Here is a 21,097-nt window from a genome sequence, read left to right on the forward strand (position 1 = left end):
AGATACAGAGGGTGACCTTTGTCCCTTCTACACCCAGGCAATGCCAATCGGAAATGACTGGTGATCTGCGTGTGGGTGGTGCAGCCCGTGGAGGAGCTCAGGCCTCCGGATGGACACAGTGGAAAGGCCCCAAAGAGCTCCTGGGAAAACCTGGCTGGCAGTGCAGCCCGAGGCTGTTACACAGGGCCAGAGCAGCTGCAACACTCAGTGCTTGACTCATCCCCCTCGGGGCCACCTCTGCCACTTGAGGTGCTCGGAGACGAGGCAGCCAACCCTGCCTGCCTTGCTCTGACTCTCTCCTTGGTGCACGAACACACACACACACACACACACACACACACACACACACACATGAACACATATCCATGCACATTAGCAGCACACACCAAGACACATGCGCACACATACACACATGTACATGTACATACAGGAGCAGGATGAATTCACACATGCTGGCCAGTGCATGTTGACTAGCCAGTATTTCTTTCTATTTATATAAACTCAGGAATAGAAAACCAAAGTACTCTGTGGGCTTAGAAAAGACCGACAAGCCCAATGTGGTTTGAGGACCCTCAAAAAGCAAGCCTAGTGCCCAGGGGGCTATGAAATCACAAGGCCGTGACATAGACACTCAGGACCAGTGGACAGAGCCCGGTCCTGCCCTTTCTTGTGGCACTGGTGGAATGCCACCCTGCAGAGCTGATGTCAGCTCAGCCGCTGTTGGTGGGTATGAGGAGAGCACCTCGGCTTGCCAGAGGGGACAGGGGACAGGCCTGGACACTGGGAGACCCACAGCCCTCTGTTATAGCCCTCGCCCTGCACCTCCCACCTCTTCTCTGTCCACATGGACACCGGGGTCCTTGCCATGCAGTGACCCCGGAGGCAGAAGGCCTCGTGCAGCCCAGCTGAACTCACACTAATGTTTGCGAGCACATGTGTGTGTGCACATGTGTGTAAAGAAGGCGAGTCAGTGGGCCGTTTGGGCACACACTGCCACCAAGAGCCTGGTAAACACTTGTGTGTGTTTGGGTGAGGAACACGCACCCATGGTCTGCAGCAGCGTGTTAAGAGTGTGCATGAGCAGGGACATGGGTGTGCATGTGTTTGAGCGTGTGAGCATGTCAGTGAGTGGAGTGACAGCACACGTATGTGCTTAGGAATCCAAAGCTCAGGCCCCGGCAGGGACAGGGCTTGGCATCTCCTGAGTCTGGCTGTAGGTGAGTCCCGGCTGACTGTGAAGTCTCCAAGGAGACACCTGCCCTGGGCCTGTGTCGCCAGGCAGAGGCTCATCACCGACGGGGCATGCTGGGAAGCGTCTCTGTGGTGAGCCCAGTGCATGTTCTGCTGTAAGACTCCTTCCCACCCTACTAGTGCAGCTGCGCCCCTGTGGAAGCCACAGCTTCCTCCTGGCCTCTAGTGTCTTTGGGGCGGGGCTCCTGCCTGCCTGTTGACCCCTCCTTCAGGGACCTTCGCCCTCTCTCCTGGTTTGGGGTGCTCAGCTGGCCTGGAGGTGAAAGAGAGTCCGCTTTTGATAGGTCTGTGGCTTTCCTTTAAGTCACCCAGCGCTTCCAACATTCAAAGCCTTGCGCCTGCCACACATAAAAGAGATTCTAATCACTACACCTAATTAGAGGGAAGAGTACATTGCGGAGAAAAAAAATTAAGCAGCGTAAATATAATAAAAGGCAGTAATTAACAGTCCCACAAGGCGGATGCCGTGTTGACAGCTGAAGGATGCGGAGAGGGGATGGAATGGATCCCGCTTCACTATCAAAAACAGCGAGGCTTCCCCGGTGAGCCCCGGTGTGCTGCGGGAGCCTGGGTACAGAGCCGGATTAACTCGGTACACACTGACAGCCAGCGGAGGGCTTGGATCCCTCCTCCCGGAGTGATGCTCGCGAAGATGTCCTGGGGTTACATGAGTCTGACTCCTGAGTTCCTCCTTGGGTTTTGCACAGCTGATCTCGCTTCTCACCGTAGTGTTTGTAATTTTTATAAATACAAGCTGTGAAACACTCTTCCTTTGAAATCACGGATCAGCCCTACAGCCTTGCCTTCCTGCTGAAGGGAGAGAGGAAAGGATTGCTTGCATGGGTCATGTTGAGACACTCCCAGTTCTCCCCTGGAGGGGAGTGAAACCCAATCAGCCAGGATTTCTGGTCTTGGGAGGTGTAAATGGTCCCAGTCGGACACCTCGAAAGAGGCAGGGATGAGGCTGCCGGGAGGGACTGTGAGGATGTGGCTTTGGTCTGGGGCGCCTGGCCAAAGACCCCTCAGGTAGGATTCCTATCTCTAGGACTCCCCAGCGCTGGCTTGTGTATGATACACGCTCGCACACAACGCATGCGCACACACACATGTGCACATGCGCAGTCTCCAGCACGGGGCACCTGCCGGCTCAGTACCTTCCTTGCACTCCAGGGCCACGCGGGACTCCAGGTTGTCCATCTGCATCTGCAGCCGCTTCAGCGTCAGGTCACTCTCACGAGACTTGCGTTTGTAGGCGATGAGCACAGCCACAATAAAGATGATGAGGAGGCCGCCGGCCACCGCGATGCTCACGATGGCGGGCAGGCTGAGCGGGCTGTCCGGGGCGATGTACACCATGCCTGGGGAGTACTCCATGCCGCCGACACGGGCCTGGGGAAACACGGGACAGGAGGGAGCTGGGGCAGGGGGCAGAGCAGCCTGGGAAATAGCCCCCAGCCAGGATGAGGGGTGGCGACCAGAGAGGAGAAGCCTCATCAGGGTGTAGAAGCAGAGGAGGGTGCATGCGGGTCAGGGAAGGGGGGTGGATGGTACACGTCACCCCTCAGTTAGAAAAGTCTGCACGTCCCAGGAACCCGCCTGACATCTTAATAAAGAAAGGACACACAACTGGGTCCTTAAGAGAGTTGGCACAACATCCATGACTAGCTTTCCTAAGCTCCATTCCACTGTCAGGGTGGATGACCGAGGCACGAGATGAATCTCCCCAGTCCAATGTGGCCCTCTTTGAAGGCTCTTGTGCCTGTAACATAACTTAGCATGCCCGTGTGTGTGTGTGTGTGTGTGTGTGTGTGTGTGTGTGTGTGTGTTACTGAAGATTAAACCCAGGGCATTCTACCTCGGTGCTACATCCCAGCCTCATTTTATACTTTATTTTGAAACAGGGTCTTGCTAGGTTGCTAAGAGTCTCACCACATTGCTGAGGGTGTCCTTGACCCTGCGATCCTCCTGTCTCATCCTCCCGAGTACTGGGATTGCAAGCGTGTGTCACCACACCTGGCCCTTAGTGTGCCTTTTAGTGTAATTTTGCACTGCCCTATCATTATACCAGAATATAGAAGAGGATATAAAATAGAAGGGACAAGCCAGGAAGTGGGAGAGGAGGAAGGACTTGGGGGTGTGGGGTAGCTGGGCGGAATCCCTCTTGGAATGCCCTGGGGGCTGGGATGTGACGGAACCATTCTCGCCAGGCTCCCTTTGTGCCCGCTGCCCTCGGGAAGGGGTCCCACCAGGCTCACCATCACTTTGTGCCTGCCGATGAGGTTGGGGGACTCACAGAGCAGCTGCACATCCGACACGGTCACGGTGCACGGCTTCTCCCCGACCAGCACGGTGTAGTTCAGCTTCACGTTGCCCCCCGCCACGGGGGGGATCAGGTTCTTGCCCTGGATAGACAGGAGAGCTCCAGTTCCCACCCTGAGTCAGCCAGGACCACAGCTACCGGCTGGATGCCATGTTCTCCCATCCTGACACCCCATCCTGCAGGTGAGCTGGAGGACAGTGCACCATCAGTGATCAGTCCAGAGAATCTGACAGGTGCAGTGCTCTGGGCGTGGTTTTTCGGTCCAAGGTTCATGTGCTGGAAGCTTGGTTCCTGGTGCAGCACTGTTAAGAGGTGGTGGCACCTTTAACTAGGAGGAGGTCATGACTGTCCCCTGCCTGTCTCCAGCTTCCTGTCTCACCATGCAATCTCTCTCTCTCACACGTGCTCCCACAACGACGCCTTAATAGGAGCCAGCACTATGCTATTTGGACTTTCAGCCTCCAAAACTGTGAGTTAAATAAACTGCTTTTGTAAGAACCCAGCCTCAAGTATTTTGTGCTAGTAACAGAAAACAGGTGACTACAGCATGTATGATAACATTCTCTTCCTCCTACTGGAAAATTAATAATCAAATGATTGTTCAGCTTATCTTTTTTGGGGGTGGGGGTACTGGAGATTTAACCCAGGGGCATTCTACCTCCAATCTACATTTTTTTTTAAGTTTTTCTTTTGAAACAGGGTCTCGCTAAGTTGCTGAGACTGGCCTCAAACCTGCGATCCTTCTGTCTCAGCTTCCTAAGTACTGGGCTTATAGGCTCGCAGCACTGTTTCTAGCTCCAGCTTATCTTGAATGCAACCTCAGAGTCCTTCTCAACACAGAGTTGTAGCCGATCACTACCAGTCGATTCAAATGGTGATACAAGTTAAAATTCACTTAAGAGTCATACACCAAGGAAACCTAAGCTGTGGCTGGCAGAGGACTTCCAAAGAGGATGCAGTGTGAGCCTCTGACAGCCCAGTTTCTGGACTCTCGGTCTGTCCCACCATTGCTCTACCTTTAAAATGATAGGGGTGCCAGGCTTGAGCTCCAGGATTCCTGATGGACCAAAGGCCTCAAACACGGGGTTGGGATAATAGGTGAAGTTGGTCTTGTTGAGGATTAGCAGAGACTGGACATTGTCCAGGATGAAGCCAAACTCCTCTGGCCTCTCGGTGAGATCTGTGTGGTGTTCGGGACTCAGGGCGAGGGCTGGAGCCTGGCAGGTCATCTCAGTCGCGTTCAGAACCTCACAGATCTGTGGGAGGAGCCAGAGAGGGGAGAGGATGCGCTGCATCTCCGCACCCTGATGGGTGCGTATTGCTGCTTGTCCAGAGAGCATGGGGTCCGTACGGAAGGACTGTGGTTGCAGGAGTGAGAATCATTCTCTGTGACTGGGCTCTGGCTTTGCCCACAGTAGGTGTGTCTGTGCCTAGGGCGTGTGCTACACTATGAAGCAGTGGTGGGGTGGAAAGGAGAAGGTAGTAAGGATTCACAACCCCAGAAACACCAGAAGCAACTGGTCTCCAGGCTTGTACCCCAAGGGCTGAAAATGCCCTCCAGTTGTGCTCCCGATCCTGCCCTCCCAGGACTCAGGGTGTCGTGTGCCAGGGGTGCTGTATCTGGACAGGGAGCTGTGTGGGTGCTTAGGAAGCCCCCATCCCCTAGACTCACGTTGATGTGCTCCTTCCCTCCGTGCTTGGCTCGGATCTGGGGATTCTGGATGAGGTCCAGGTGAGTCCCCCAGACAGCGATGGGTGTGTTTCCACTGCCCGGAGAGAAAGAAAGGCGTGTGAGTCATGGCCTAGGAAGAGCAAAGGCACTAACCGACCATGATGATAGTAATCAAGATGGGCTATGACAGGAAGAACAGAGGTGACCAGGCGGCACAGCAGTGTTCCTGGGGACAAGTGTGACAAGCTGAGCTCATAAAAATAAAAATGAAAGTCTCAGCAGCCAAGTGGAAGGTAGTGGTGATCACACACCCCTGGCCTTCTTTGCCAAGCATTTTGGACTCTCTAACTCGAAGGCCCAGTGACATCACACCCCTTTGTTCTCAGAAGTCCCCTAATGTGAGCCAGCTGCCTTTCTCAGCCCCAGAGCCCACCCCTACCCCTGCCACCACTCTTAGGACCTTTTTCATGATTGTTTTTGTCTAATGAAAGTTTTATTTTACTGCCTCTGTCCACAGAGAGTGTCACCACAAATACCTCCGCCACCTGGGTATGAGCACCTGGGTATGAGCACCTGGGCAAGGTGCTAAGATTTCCTCCAGGAGACTTTACTGAGGCTGATTCTGGGAAAGGCAGCAAGCCCAGGTGCTCAGAAACCTCCTCCAGAGAGCAGATGTGAATGCTCTGGACTTGATTCTCCCACACCCTGGGGGGCACGAGACCAGCAATGGGGAGAACTAGGGAGATTGGCCTTGGTGTAGCATCTCAAAGGATGCCACTATCCCATCCCTGGGAGACCTGGAAGCTGGCAGGGAGGGCAGGGCAGTACAGTGATGGCTGTATCTTCCTTGGGAGTACTGAAAGGGAGCCAGATAAGGAGCATCTTCCAGAAGAGTGAGGAGAGTCCTTTTGTCTAAAACAGGGCTTAGCAAGTTAGCCAGTTATAAGCTTGGTGGGTAAGAGTCCTAGACACCCACACCCACATTGACTTCTACCTAATAATTATCTGCCCAACTTAAACTTCCAGTTACACACACCACACACACACACACACACACACACACACACACACACACACACACGTAAGCAAGAAGATTCCTGTTACACCCAAAGAGGCTTTTCTGCCCAAGCAGTGCAACAGTCTAAAGGAGCTTCTGGCGTCTTTTTGACCACCAGTTCCACATGCAGCTGTCAGGCCCCTCACATTCCAGAGCCACCCAGGTGCTGGTAAGCAGTGGAACCCCACCCCATCGGCAGACTTCCTTAACCTAAGCAAAACACTCAGGAGCTGGCTGGCAGCCCCAGAATGCCTCTCCAACTTCCCTCATGATGGGAACATGACGTGGAGATGGCTGCTGAATGCCAGGGAGGACGACACCTTGATTTTTTTTTTTTTTTTGACAATGACATGAAAAAGACCTGAATTAAACGTGGCTGTGATTTCTTCCGGGAGCTGCAGACCATCTTGGGTGAGGCCCAAGGGGTGATGTCAACCCCCTTGACTCACCGGGCTCTGGGCGGAGCCTGACTCTTATAGCCTGTCCTCTCTTCTCTGTGCCTTACTTTCTTCATCTGTGTCAAGATCGTAATTAAAGCGTCTCAAAGGGCCTTAAAGAGTGACCACTGTGGACAGCCACACAGCTCCTCAGCAGCCAAGCTGCCCTTCCCCTGGGAAGGCCAGACACTAAATATTTTAGGCTCCATGGACCATATGGTCCCTGTCACGATTCCTCAACTCTGCCAGTGTAGTGAGAAAGCAACGATAGACCATACAGACTGAATGAGCCTGGCTGTGCTCCAATAAAACTTTATTTATAAAAACTGATGGACAACCCGATTTGGCCCAGGGACTCCTGGTTTAAAGATTATTTCCTGGACTAGACTTGTTACTGCCTCTGCCCACAGAGAATGCTTCTTTGTGTTATACCTACTTGCTTCCGTCCCTGTGCACAGGTACTTTCCTGTGCAGTGATTTTGCATTTTATGTAATTTTCTTGGCTGCTCTGGGAGGGACTTGATAGAAGCGGTACCCTAGCCCCAAGGAGGGGAAGTAACTATGAAGGTCTTGTTCTGGTCCCCATGGGCCCCTACAGCACTTTCCTAGTGATCTCAATGGGCTCCGCAGAAGGATGCTCCCTGTAGCACTTTCTCATCTGCATGACCCCTCCAAGGACTGGGAAAGCAGACACATGCTGTCCACCTGCAGCTCCACCTCTGATGGGAGATGCACCACTGCAGAGACTCTGGAGATCCTGAAGTTTGTAAATCCTCAGGCCAATAGCTCAAAAGGTGGAGGCCAGGAATAGTGTGTGTGACTTGACTGAAGGTGATGGCTGAGCCAGAGTTACTGATTTGTCCAAGGTGAGTGGCAAAAGGGCCCTTGACTCTCTATCCCAGAGTCTTTTTATAACAGCATCAAAAACCTGGTTTCTGCCTTCTGTGATATCTACTTGGTGCATTCCTGCTGGACATTTGGGGAAAAAGCAAGGACAAGGTCCAGGAGTTGATAGTAGAGGAAAGGTTACAAATATGGGGAGCGGGTGCTAGTGGTCAGAGCTTGGCCTGCAGGCTGAGTCCTGCACAGAGGGGCTCCCAGTGGAAGGAGGGAACCATCACATAAAGGATGTCTCATTTGGTAGTATTTAAAATCAACCTCAGTTTATCAGTCAACAGAGCAGGCTGGGCCCCCCAGAACTCTCTTTGGCTGTGAGAATTGGAGTGAGGAAACTGAGGCCCAGGGTATGAAGGTGAGCTCAGGGCAGCTCCTACCTGATGATGCTCCACTCCGGGTCTATGCGCACGATGGTGGGGTCCTCCACGTACTGAAATACCAGGTCCCGGCGGATCTTGGCCCTGTCCACCTGCACAGTCACCTCCATCTCCAGCACCTCCTCTGAGGATGTGGTGTTGCAGACAATGTAGGATGGAGATCGCCTGCAAAGGGGTAGGCAGAGCACTGGGCTCCTGGGTGTTGAGGGGGATGGTGGTCCTGGGTTATCCCCCCCTCACAGGTAAGGGGTGAGTGCTGCTCCAGACCAGAGGTAAAGCTCAAGAACCAGGGATAGAGCTTCTTCCTGATCAGGCTTTATTTATTTATTTATTTTAATTTTTATTTTTTGTGGTACTGGGGGTGGAACCCAGAGGCTTTCTACCTCCGGGCTATAATCCCAGACCTTTTTTTAAATATTTTATTTGGAAGCAGGTTCTCACTAAGTTGCTGAAAGCCTCACTAAGTAGCTGAGGCTGGCTTCGGACCCGTGCGATCCTCCTGTCTCAGCCTCCCAAGTGCAGGAATTACAAGCGTGCACCACCACACCCGGCCTGATCAGGCTTTAGACAGGCTCTTCTGAGCCTACTTTTCCTCCTCCTCCTCCTCCTCCTCCTCCTCCTCCTCCTCCTCCTCCTCTCCCCTCTCCCTTCTCCCCTCCCCCCCTCTTCTGGTAATGAGGATTGAACCCCAAAGCACTTTACCTCTGAATTATACTCTCAGCTCAGGTGTGCTGTCTGCCATGCCTGGCTTGAGCTAGCCTTTCAAGGGGCCTCTTCCTTGGGTCTGGTGAGAATCCCCCTTTAATAGCTGACCACCCTGGCTGATCTACGGCAAGAATTCTGTCATGGCCATTCAGCAAGAACTTCCCCGAATTTCACCATCTCCCCTAAGCACTTCTCCATCCTAGTCCCTGAACCCCTCATTCTGTTGGCTGAGAACTCTCTGCTGTGGTGCTGCCTGGAGTGAGCTCTGGCTCTTCCACACTGTGACAGTAGCCACAGCTCTCACAGTCCTGAACTGAGTCTGCCTTACCATCTTAGCAAGTGTCGAGTAATTGCTCTCCTAACAATCTTGAGGCAAGCCTTGGCCTGCTCTGATCTTCCATCTGTCACATCCCATCTTGCTTCTCCAGGGACACTCTCACCTCCTCGAGCCCTTTCCCTGACAGCCTCCTGCCTGGCTCCGCTGCCTGGGCCCCGGGCTCTGGGGAGAGTGGGACAAGAGGGGCAATAGATGGGACAACCCCCCATATATATATTTGGTGCTGGGGATGGAACCCAGGGGCATTCTGCCTCCAAGCTATACTCTCAGCCCTTGTTTTTTATTTTTTTAATTTTTATTGGTGCATTATATTCATACATCATATTGTGGTAAAAAACTTGTGTGTACATACATGTGTACATCACTGATTTAACCCCTACCCAATTCCCACCCCATTCCCTCCCCGTCCCTCCTTCCCTTGCTTGGCCTAGTGGTTGACTTCGATATGTTTGAGTACATTGTGTGTTTTAGAGATTTTCCTCTTCCTCCCTCCTTTCTCCTCCTTTAGGTTGCCTTGTTGGCCCTTGTTTTTATTCTTTATTTTGAAACAGGGTCTTACTAAGTTGTGGAGGGCCTCACTAAGTAGCTGAGGCTGGCTGTGAACTGCGATCCTCCTGTCTCAGCCTGGGATTATAAGGGTGCGCCACCAAGCCTGACCGACACCCACTTTCTTAGGAAAGAAGTACTTCCAAGAGTTAGCCCAAGTTGCTGATTTTGGCAGCCCACGCCCTACCCCATCCTCTCCCGGAACCCAGGCCTGCCCTGAGGTGGCACCTGCCTAGCCCCTCCCCGGGACCCCTTACCTGTGGAAGAGGCAGGGCTGCTTCCCAAACATCACCACCACGTCACTGCCTGCATTCAGGTTGGTGCCTGTGATGGTCACCTGGGTGCCCCCGGACATGGGCCCCCGGCTGGGCTTCAGGTCTGAGAGCGTCAGCGTCTGTGTGGGAAACAGGGGGCCTGAGGTACAGCTGGGTGCGGGGGAGGTGGCCTGGCCTGACCAGAATCAGTGCCTGGAGCCCACCACCAAGCTGCCCTCCAGAATCATCCCTCCCGGTGGCCTCCCAAAGAGCTGCTTTTCTTATTTTTGTGCAAATCAGGGAGTTCTAGATCCTGAGAGTTTGGAAGTCTCTAGTGATAACAGCAGTAATGATAGCTGCCTCATACATTTTTTATATGTTAGGCTTTACATTTTCACCTATAGTTATGTATATAGTTACACATATATATTTATGGGCACCTATTTAATAACCCAATCAATTCTATAAAGCAAGTATTATCACCTATTTTACATTCCTAGATGCTAAAGTTTTCCAGGGCCCCATAGGTAAAAAGCAGGATGCTGGAGCCCTGACCCGGAGCTCTAGTTCCCTACAGTCTCCATTGCTTTAGGGGAAGGTAACTTGTTCCTTCCACGGCATCTCTGGAGAGCCGGCCCAGGCGCCCAGTGGCCAGAGCAATGGTGCGGGAGAGGGAAACTCAAAGACGGGTCAACTGCGTGGGTCAGCTGCATGGGAGGAGCCCTGCTGGCCCCCCCTGTGGAAGAGGACCAGAGGAGGAGGCTGGGCAGGGGGGCAGGGAAGGAGCCCAGAGAGCTGGGGATTTGGAGTTGCAGTTTGTTCTTTCATTAGCATTTTAATGGAAAAACTTTCCCCAGTCCCAGGTGAGAGGCCTGTATCTGCATTTAAATGAAGATTTTCACTCTCCTTCCCCAGCCCCCTCCCCCTTGAAGAATTCAGCACCAAAGTTGAACCCACTGGGCTTCTCAGCGTGCCTGGACATTCCCCCCGGGGAGGCCTTCCTGGTGACACCTCACAGGAGAAGGGGAGCCCCTGCGGAGCTGGCACGTCCACCGCCCACCTGGCATACACCCAGGCCCGAGAGCGGGGTGCACAGGTAGGGGCACCCATGGACCTGGCCTGCCCTCCTCGCGTGCTCTGGCCCAGCTGTTCCTGGGCTTGGTTTGAAACCTTGCCACCTGTTACAGGCTCATCCTTGGTCAAGGGCGAGGGGGGAGGCTATGGAAAGACCCCTTTCTCAGCTCTGTCTGGTTCACAATATGTGACCTGGGACAAGAATTTAACCTCTCTAGTCACAAAACCAGGAGGCTGAGCTAGAAAGTGACGGATCTCCAAAGCCTTGACAATTTTCTTGTTCTGTGACTTGCGGTAGCTGGTGCCTTTCAAAATGGTCTCCTGTCCCACTGTGAAGAGAAAGTCTGAGGCTCTATCTGTGCACACTGGCTCGGAGGAGGCAGGGCTGGTCTGAGAAGCCCTGGGGTACAGCTGGCCAGCAGGTGGGCTGAGGAGTCCCAGAAAGAGCAGAGAGGGGCTTAGGGGTGGCGCGTCTGTCTGTGAGCTGGCCTGGGGAAGCATCTTTCTGGGGGTGGGGAGAGGATGTTATATAGACATGTTTCAGAGTTGTGAGAGACTATTAATTATTCAAGCCATGCTTCATAAATATTTCACGGTGGGTTTGCAGGGAAATCAAATCTGGCGTTATTTGCCCCCTCCTCATGTGGCTTTGTGAATGGAGGCAGAGGGGAAAGGAGAAGCCTCTTCCACCTGGAGGCCTCCGGGGACAGAGCTGGTGACAAGGCCAGGAGCGTTAATCTACGCCCTTGGCATTTGGATTTCAGGCGAGTGAGCCACACGTGTCAGAGATGGGCCTGATTCTGGAGGAAAACTGAGAGACCCGAATCTTGTACTAGGAAGAAATGTCACCACACACCCCCGGAGGAACCAGCTTTCCAGGGCCTTGTCACCTGCAAGCCACATAGCTGAGCAATGAGGCTCCAAGATGCTTGGAAGCATGACCTGGAAATTTTGTCCCTTCTTGTCTCTCAGAGGAGACTCCTGGTCCCTGGGCCCCTCCCTCAGCTCCACCAGTAACTCTTGAGGCTCTGGGGACTCAACTTGAGAGCAAATTGGGGCCAGAGGAGGAGGCCAAGGTACCCAGCACCATCCCTTTTCCCACGAAGATTTTCCAAGTGGACACGTGGCCCCCAGGGCACACCCTCAGAGATGTCCCTCAAGTCTTTGACTCTTTGGGATCCATATGACTAGTGCCTATTAGCCTTGTGAATGGCACTGTCTTTTCGAGGCCTCTCTGCTCAGCGCTCCTCCTAGGCCTTTTCTTTTTCCTTCCCTCCAGTCTTATCTTTTGATAGAGTCATGCCAGGAGCAGCACCCACTACTCATGATCCACGTGGAAATCAGAGTCTGCCTTGGACAAATCTTGCCTGCCCACTGAAGAACCTCGCGGATTCCATCCACGCGGACGCCATGACAGGCTCAGATTCCTCTTCAGGAGGACTAGGCCTAAAGGTGACCTGACTCAGGCAGGTATGTTCATTAATGAAGAGCCGAAGAGCCCTATGTTAATGCTCAGACCTCAAACTTCACCAATCAACAAAAAGGTCAGGACACCCCACCCCTAGGATTTAGGAAATCCCCTACCTCCCCCATACACCCTTAAAAGGCCTGCGAGCCACCATTTTGGGGTGTCATCTCTTCTCGTGCGCTGATGTACCCCAGAATGCTGGATTCCCCAAAATAAAGCTCTTGTGATTGCATATACCCTGGTGGTCTCTTAGTGGAGGACTCCTGAACCCTTTAACCCACCACTTTCCTCCAGGAAGCTTCTCTCCCCTTTTTTCTTTTTTTGGTACTGGGACTGAATTCAGGAACATTCTATAACCCCCCACCCCACCCTAATATATATATATATATATATATATATATATATATATATATATATATATAATTTTGAAATAGGGTCCTACTAGGTTGCTAAGGGCCTCACTAAGTTGCTGAGGCCGGCCTAAAACCTGTGATCCTCTAGTCATAAGTCTCCCAAATACCGGAATATAGGTATGTGGCACCATGCCCACCTGAAATTTCCTCTTCAGACCTTAAGCTCAATCACTTCCTGCTCCAGAGTAGAAACAATACTGCTGGCAGAACTGGGGTCCTGAGGGCAGGGATAACTTTCCCACTGTTAGGTAGTTACTTAGCAACGAGCAGGGTATGGGAAGGAATGGGACAGGCAGGGGCTTCCCTGAGGAGAGACAGAGAGATTGCCCCCACCCCCAGTGTGGTCAGATACTTCCAGCCCATTACCTTTCAGCTTTAGACACCAGTGGAAAATTCCAACATGGAGAATTGAGTGCAGTCTCATTAAGCAGCAATCACCCCAAATTACTGTGCATGAAGAGAGGTGGGATTTCTGGACAGCACAAAATCTCACCAGGGGGCGCCTTTTTCTCTTTCTGCTTCCGGACCCATTACACTCACCCTATGTGTCTCCCCGAGATGGAATCTTTCTTTTCGGGAGACACAAACTGAGGGAAACGTGCAGCCCCGTGACACCTGTGTCTACCATGTGGGTATTTTATAACAATTAGAACAGATGACGGAGACAAGGGGTACATGGTCGCTATGAAATCAACATTGGCCCTTCTAGGCCCCCGTCCTCGGCCCTGCTGTGTGTTGGAATGCCTGGGAGCTTCTGGGCAAGCTAATGCTATGCCTCCCCTGTGAAGTCTGACTTGGCTGGGAGGGCAGGAGGCTCCAGGCCCCCTCCCCAGGAGAATCTAGTACGCACGTTCAGGTAAGAGGTGACTGCCCACTGTGGAGGATGCAAAGAAATAAAGGCCCTGACTTCACATGTACAGGTGTTCTGGTCTGAGAAAAGGAGCTGGGCCCAAAGGAAGACACCAAGTGCCCTGCAGGAGACACCAGGACCCCGAGAGGGCAGGGGGGCAAAGGCTGTGACCTCTCAGCACAGGTCTCTAGGAGTGGGGAGGGCAGGGCTCTGAAGAAGGGGGAGGAGGTGGCGGGGTGCATGTGGGGAAGAGACAGAAGAAAAGGGATCAAGGAAGGCTGAGGTTGGAGAGATAGAATTTGCAGACTGGGCCAGACCCAGGAACTCCAACAGTGTCTTAGATGCAGGGGGAGCCTGGAGGTGGGGCCCCTATGATGAAATGCCATTCCCATGGAGGTAGATGGGGTACAATGGGCGCAGCCCAAGGCAGGGGAAGGTTTAAGGAGGCCTGTGGTGATGATAAACATCAGGACCAAGGGAAGCTGGATCCCCATCCGCCGACTCTGGGAGTCAGGCCTCCTGCAGAAATGGGCCAGAGCAGAGGATGCACTGTTCATGGGGTGATGGCCCGGATGGGCCACGTGGAGATGTCAAGGCAGCTGTGGTCTTTGGGTTGGCCACAGAGGTGAGATGCGCATGGGGGACACAGCCGAGGCAGCCAAGGCTCCAAGGGAATGTCAGCTTAGAAAAATGGAGGCTGACCTGGCACTGACCTGGTACCACCCTATGGGGCCACTGCCAGAGAGCAAGGTCCAGAAACAGGCTGGTGGGAATGAAAGCTATGGGAGGGCAGGGCCATGGTCTCCTCCTATTCCCTCGGCTCCCAGGTAACGCCAGATGTCAAACTTGATGCCCAGGGAGTTTCATTCATGTGTATTTATTTATTTATTTATTGTACTGGGGGGTGAAACCCAGAGGCTATCTACCTCTGGGCTATACTCCAGGACTTATTTTATACTTATTTGGAAACAGGGTCTCACTAAGTTGCTGAAAGCCTCACTAAGTAGCTGAGGCAGGCTTCGAATCTGAGATCCTCCTGTCTCAGCCTCCCAAGCGCGGGGATTACAAGTGTGCACCACCACGCCCGACTCATCCATGTGTATTTAGTCCAGAAGGGAGGTTGCTTTTCCTAGAGGTGAGGGGGTTCAGGGGAGGGGTCCTGCAGCAGGCCAAGGAAGGGAGGTGCCTCTGCTTGCAGTTCCCTGAGCTATGGCCCCATCCCTAAGACTATGTTGAAGTCCTCACATGATTGATGTTATCTGTCTCAAACTGCAGGCCCTGAGAGGATGTGCCTGCTCTCACCACCATCAGAGTCCCCGCAGCCAGGACTGTCAAATTACAAGAGAACATCCAATTGAATTAAACAAGTATTTATCGGAAAACCTAGTGAGCGGTATTGTGCAAGGTGATAAATGGCCTCCAGTTGAAGGGGGAAGGATGAAGAGCCAGGAGGAAAGAAGGAAGACAGGATGGGAGGGAGGACAGGATGGAGGGAGGAAGGAAGGAGAAAGGCAGAGAAGCAGGAGTCCCCATGGCAGTACTGCAGGGTATTGGAGGCCCAGGCACTAAGGCCATCACTTCAGGCTTCCAGCTCCCAAAGAGGCTCAGCATCCCAAGGGGCTTCCAGCACCACGGCTGTCATTTATCTGAGAATTTGGTTTGGAAATCATGGGCCTGTGTGGTGGGGAATGTGCTCCTATCTTTACCACCCCGTAATCACAAGGCCGAGAGGTTCCAAGAGTCCCTCCCCCCAGAACAGTTCTTGGGCAGCCTTTGCAGGGAGACTGGAGAGAATTTAAGGACAGAAGGGCTGGGGGTGAGACCTACAGCGGTCATGGGAATGGGATGGGAAGTGGGGGAGATGGTGTGGGCAGGATGGGCGTGAGTGAGCCGGCCGAGGCCACTGCACAGCAGCAAGGCTGGCAATTACAGATAATGATAGGCAAATTGTATTAGAAATAAATAGATTTTATGTAATTTTCACAATATCATGGGGTAGATGCTATTATTAACCCCATTTTCTTCCTTCCTTCTTTCTTTTCTTCTTTCCTTCCACTGTGGATTGAACTTGGGGGCACTCTCCCTCTGAACTACACCCCCAGCCCTTGTTATTTTGAAACAGGATCCTGCTAAGTCACTGAAGCTGGTCTTGAACCTGAGATACTCCTATCTCAGACTCCCAAATAATGGGATTACAGGCATCATGGCACCCAGATTATCTCCATTTTCAAATGAAGAAGCTGAGCTTCCACGTGTAAAGGGTGCTCTCTCCACCTACCACGCCACTCAATCACTCCCGCACACAGGGACCCTGGGACTCAAGGGTTGTAGCAACTTGGCTAGCACCATACAGCCAGTCACAACTCACTGGGCTTCTTTCAGGCTGGATCCTGTTGGCTTTGAAGGCTGTGCTCCCATGACTATAGGACAGGATTCCCATAATCCTGTTGCCCTGCATTTGCCCAGATGTACAGAGGGGCCCAGCAATGATGGTTGGTGGTTGGTGGCCAGTACTCACCATGAAGTAATAGAGCTGTGAGGAGCGGGCCATGAACTCCGGCCGACACACGGCCACACAGATTTCCACAAAGCCCGCGTGCTGGCTGGGCTTGGCCTCTCCCATCTCACACACGATCCTGCAGAGGAGAGGAGAGGAGAGACCCCCATGGATGCCCCCAAGATGCCATAGGGCACCCACCCCAACCCTGGGCCCATAGCACCAGCCAGGCCCCTTGAGAGGCTGTAGGATCTCAGTGAGTGTGAAAGACACACCTAATTCCTGCCTGCAGGGCTACTCCTTGGTTCTCAGGAAATGAGGAAACTCTTAAGGGAGAGAGGCCCTGGGAGAGGACCCAAGTGTTCTGACCCCAGGGACTTAGTCCTTAATTCATGACCGTCCATTCAATTGTTATTAGCATGAGTGGTGGGAATGTTTCAGCCAACTAGCCTAGGAAATAGCTGGCAGATCCCAGAGAATTAAAGTGAAGGGTCCATTCTCCACAGCAAGTCAGACACAAAACTTGGAGCTGACATGAGGCTCTCAGGTCTTTGCCTGGGAGCTCTTTGGTCCCCAGTGCTGGGCTGCCTCAGTCATGTACTGCCTGCTCCCAGCAAGCCCAGCTTCTGTATGTATATATATATATATACACACACACATATATATACATATGTTTATATATATGTATATATATCACACATGCACATATATTTATTATAGATAAATATATCTCTTCCCCATTTTGTAAATAAAGAAACTGAGGCACAAAACCCCTAGGCAATTTGCCCAAATATGGATACAATTAACCCTCCATATCTATGAGAACCATATCTGTGGATTCCAACAACGGATCAAAAATACAAAAAAATTTTGATCTGTATGAACATGTGCAAATTTTTCCTCACTATTTTCTAAACAATGCAGTATAAACTTATTTACATAGAATTTCCATTATGTTAAGTATTATTAGTAATCTAGAGATGATTTAAAGCAAAGAGGTCATGCATAGGCTTCTTGTAAATACTGTACTTTTCATAGAACGGGGTTGAGTTTCCACAGACTTAGGTACCTGCAGGAGGTATTGGAATCAATCCCCCATGGATATTGAGAGACATCTGTATGTACATACATACACATATGTGTGCGTATGTTTTATGTGTATAAATATAAACAAATTATATATTTACACTCATACATGCAATTATAAATGAGTATACATAAATTAAGAAACATATGTGATTTTTAAGATTAAACCAAAGCATAACGTGCCCCACTATTCTTATACCTGTGTCTACCCAACAGTGTAGCATGGACTTCCCTTCAGGTTACTCTGTCCATAACTGTGCCTTTCGACAGGTTCACAGTATTTCCCACTGTGACTACCCAGTCATTTATGTAACCATTTTCCTATTGATGATCACTTAATTATCCCAATTTGTTTCCTGAAAAAATGAACACACTTAAAGAAACATCCATATGTGCTGTATATCTGCTAGACTAAACTTCCAAGGAGGGAATGTGCTGGATTAAATAGTTTATGTAATGACATATTCTTTAGAGAGAGTAAATGAACCAAGTGACAAAGTCACCACTTAAAAAGAGAGCAGTGCTAGCCAGGTGTGGTGGTGCACGCTTGTAATCCAAGTACTTGAGAGGCTGAGACAGGAGGATTGTGCAGGCCTGAGGCCAGCCTCAGCTCCTTAGCGAGGCTCTTAGCAACTTAGTGAGACCCTATTTCGAAATAAAATATAAAAAACAGGTCTGGGAGTGTATCCTGGAGGTAGAAAGCCCCTGTGTTCCATTCCCAGTACCACGAAATAAATAAATAAAATAACATAAAAAGAGAAAAAAATTAGTTTATGTAAGAAACACCGACGGGCAGAGGCAAATAACGCGCCAAAAAGGGCCGTTCCAATCTGTACTTCAATCAGTGGCCCGCTCTTAGCCAATACTAGATATCAGCAATCCTTTGAGAGTTTCTCCAGTATACTAGGGAGCGAAGACCTCATTGTACTTTTTATCTCCCTGATTATTAGTGAGGCTGCATGTAGGTTTGTGTGTTTTGATCCTATATATTCTTGACTTTGACTTTTCTATTGAAGCCCTTTCTATTTTGCAGCTGAAATGTCTTTGTAGAACCTTTTGAACTAGGAGTACAGACTTTTGTCTGTCATAAATATTGCAATTATTTTCTGCCCACTTATCATCTTTCAACTTCGTTCTCAATGTCTTTTGCCAAGCGAAAGTTTAAAGGTATCTGAATGGCTAAATTGGTTGTTATTTTACTTTATAGTTTCTAGGTTCTGTGTTTCTCTTAGAAAGAACTTCTAAGGAAAGGTCTTGCAAAACTATACACCTGTCTGTCCAGTTACATTTTCAGTGTAAAAAAATATGAAAAGTACTGAAAACACTTGTCATATATACATAATTCTTCCCACACAATTGCACCACTCAGAGACATCCATTTTCAACGTCTGCGTTGTTTTTCTTTCTTTCAGTATTGCTTTTCTTTCACGAAATTAATTAGAAACTGTATGCTGCTTGGTAGCCTGTGTTCTCTCTAAATATACCTTGACGCGATGCCTAGCCATGATTCTTCTAGAGTATCAGATTTAATGGCTGGGTAGTTTACTATCCCATACATACACAGATGGTTCTTGACTTATGATTGCTTGACTAACAATATTTCAGCTTTATGATGGTGTGAAAGTGATACCCACTCAGTAGAAACTGTACTTGGAATTCTGCATTGTTTTGATCTTTTTCTTATCTAGCAACAAGCCCTGGAATACTCCCTTGTAATGCTACACAGAGGCAGTGAGATGGGTTTCCAGTCAATAATGATCACAAGGAGAAATAACTGATACTCTGCTATTGTGTGCTACTAAGCTAGAAGAGTCAGTAGGTTGGGTATATTAAACACATTTCCAATTCACAATATCTTCAACTGATGATGCATTTATCGGCCCATATGACCTCATCAGAGAAATCAAGGAGCATCTGTGCAATAATTGACTGAATTGACAAATCCCCTAATTTTAGATATACCAATCACTCCTGAATTTTTGCTATGTAAACACAACCAAAATGAACATTCACACAAATAAACATTTGTTTGGAGAATGTGCTACAAGTGTGGTGGCTAGGCTGAAGACTTTTGACCCTCTATTTCCAAATGCCTTCTAGACAGTTTGTCCCAATTTACACCCTTTGCCCTACCATGAGGAAATGAGCCTCGTACGCCCCATGCTTCTCGTCTACACTGGCCATTGACTTTTTAAAACTGCTCCCCACTGTTTTACTTTGCATTTTCTAAGGCTTTTGGTTCTTGGTGAATCTTGTGAGTTGTACACTCATGTACTTTGCTCGTTTTCTGATATTTGCCTTTTATTTATAAAGCCTTTTTTATCTGTTAAGAAAACCTATCTATTAACTGTGGTAGGTCATAACCATGCTCCCAGTTTATCAGTCACATTTTCATTTTGCTTGCAATGATTTTTGATGTGCAATTTAAAAATTTTTAGATACTCAAATCCCCTAATCTTTTCCTTTATAATGTTTTCTTTTGCAGTTATACTTAGAACAACTTCCTCTTCCTGAAATCAAATAAATTTTCACCTGTATCTCCTTCTAATCCTTTCACATTTGCATTTTTTACTCTTAATTCTTTAATCCAGCTGGAATTTATTCTGGTGTGTAATATGAGATAAGGACCCAATATTGTACTTTTTCCAATGTCTTAACCAGCATCATTTACTCAATGATCTTGCCTTGCTTTGCTAGTATGAATCATCACCTTCATCATATACTAAATTTTTATATATCAGAAGTGGGATTATTTCCTGGGTATTCTGTCTCATTCCATAAAGCTGACTAATATCTGCAGCATTTGAATCATGTGGCTTTGTAATAATATTTTCAATACCTGATGTGGTATTTTTGATGTCTACATCTAGAGTAGGGTATATTAAACTTCCCCAAATCGTAATATATTCGTAATAACCTGCTTTGGTTGGGTTCTAAGAAGGCCTCAGAAAGTTGTAGAAGCCACAGAAAGATCATTTGGTACCTGAGCAATGATAGCCAGGAAAGTGGGTCCTACCAAGACTGGAGCATTAAATCCTCAGGGTCTCCTATGAGCACCTTGGGGAGACCCTGATGGAAATCCTGGGAATTCAGAATCACTAAATCCAGGCAAGACTCAGCCAGCAGAAATGCACATAGCACTGATGATGTCCCTAAGGGAGGCCTTGCCAAGACCCAATAACTCATGCACATGGGTCTGGTGATGAGGTTGCACTCTGAAGGAGTCACAAGAATGCTACAGAATACAGATGCTACTCTACTGGCAAACATCTCATAGTTGTGTTTGCTGGGCTGGAAAACAGTGTTTACTTATTTACGAGGCAATACCCGACTCACAAATCTCCTCATCTCCTCCACTAGGTGGGTTGAGAGGTCAAGGTCACATGCTGATCATGCTGAAGGCCTCCGGTGGGCCAGTTTGCAAAAAAAAAAAAAAAAAAAAAGAACACAAAAAGGACTAAGAGTAGGTGTGGAATCATTTTCAGCCTCCCTGGAGAGTAACACAGGATCAGCACACAAGTGAGGGTTGCAGACACAGCAGAGGGAACTGAGCTCACATTCCAGCAGGCTGGGATGCTTGCTATGTCTCACTTGTACCCTGTGCCCACTCTCTCTTCCAGCTACTTCCCTTCCCTTCTGTACGCTGTCTCAAGTATGGCAGCTAGCCAGTGCAGGTGGTTCGGAGTTGTGGGCTATCCCCAGCCCCCTAGAAGTTTAGGGGCATTCTCCTTTTCTGCCACCACAACTCTGAAACTGTCTGTTGATGACCAGGATGTTCCTAGCATCTCTCAGCTAAAAATCCAAAATCTGAAATTCTCCAATATCTGACAATAGGTTGAGCGCTGACATGATGTCA

The 21,097-nt window shown here is 49.8% G+C and overlaps 1 protein-coding gene across 1 annotated transcript in view; it reads right to left on the reverse strand.

The window, feature by feature from the left end:
- Positions 1-21,097, reverse strand: part of PLXNA4 (plexin A4) — a gene marked incomplete at both ends in the record, with an annotated part of 373,504 nt that overhangs the window by 43,356 nt on the left and 309,051 nt on the right. The window contains 7 exons of the mRNA XM_080701735.1: positions 2,406-2,640; positions 3,507-3,653; positions 4,588-4,827; positions 5,244-5,337; positions 8,012-8,176; positions 9,857-9,993; positions 16,177-16,294. Coding sequence (XP_080557861.1) covers positions 2,406-2,640; positions 3,507-3,653; positions 4,588-4,827; positions 5,244-5,337; positions 8,012-8,176; positions 9,857-9,993; positions 16,177-16,294 — 1,136 coding nt within the window. The remainder of the gene's footprint in view (positions 1-2,405; positions 2,641-3,506; positions 3,654-4,587; positions 4,828-5,243; positions 5,338-8,011; positions 8,177-9,856; positions 9,994-16,176; positions 16,295-21,097) is intronic.

This window comes from Muscardinus avellanarius (genome assembly GCF_963383645.1).
Source record: "Muscardinus avellanarius genome assembly, chromosome: 9".
NCBI classification, from domain to species: domain Eukaryota; kingdom Metazoa; phylum Chordata; class Mammalia; order Rodentia; family Gliridae; genus Muscardinus; species Muscardinus avellanarius.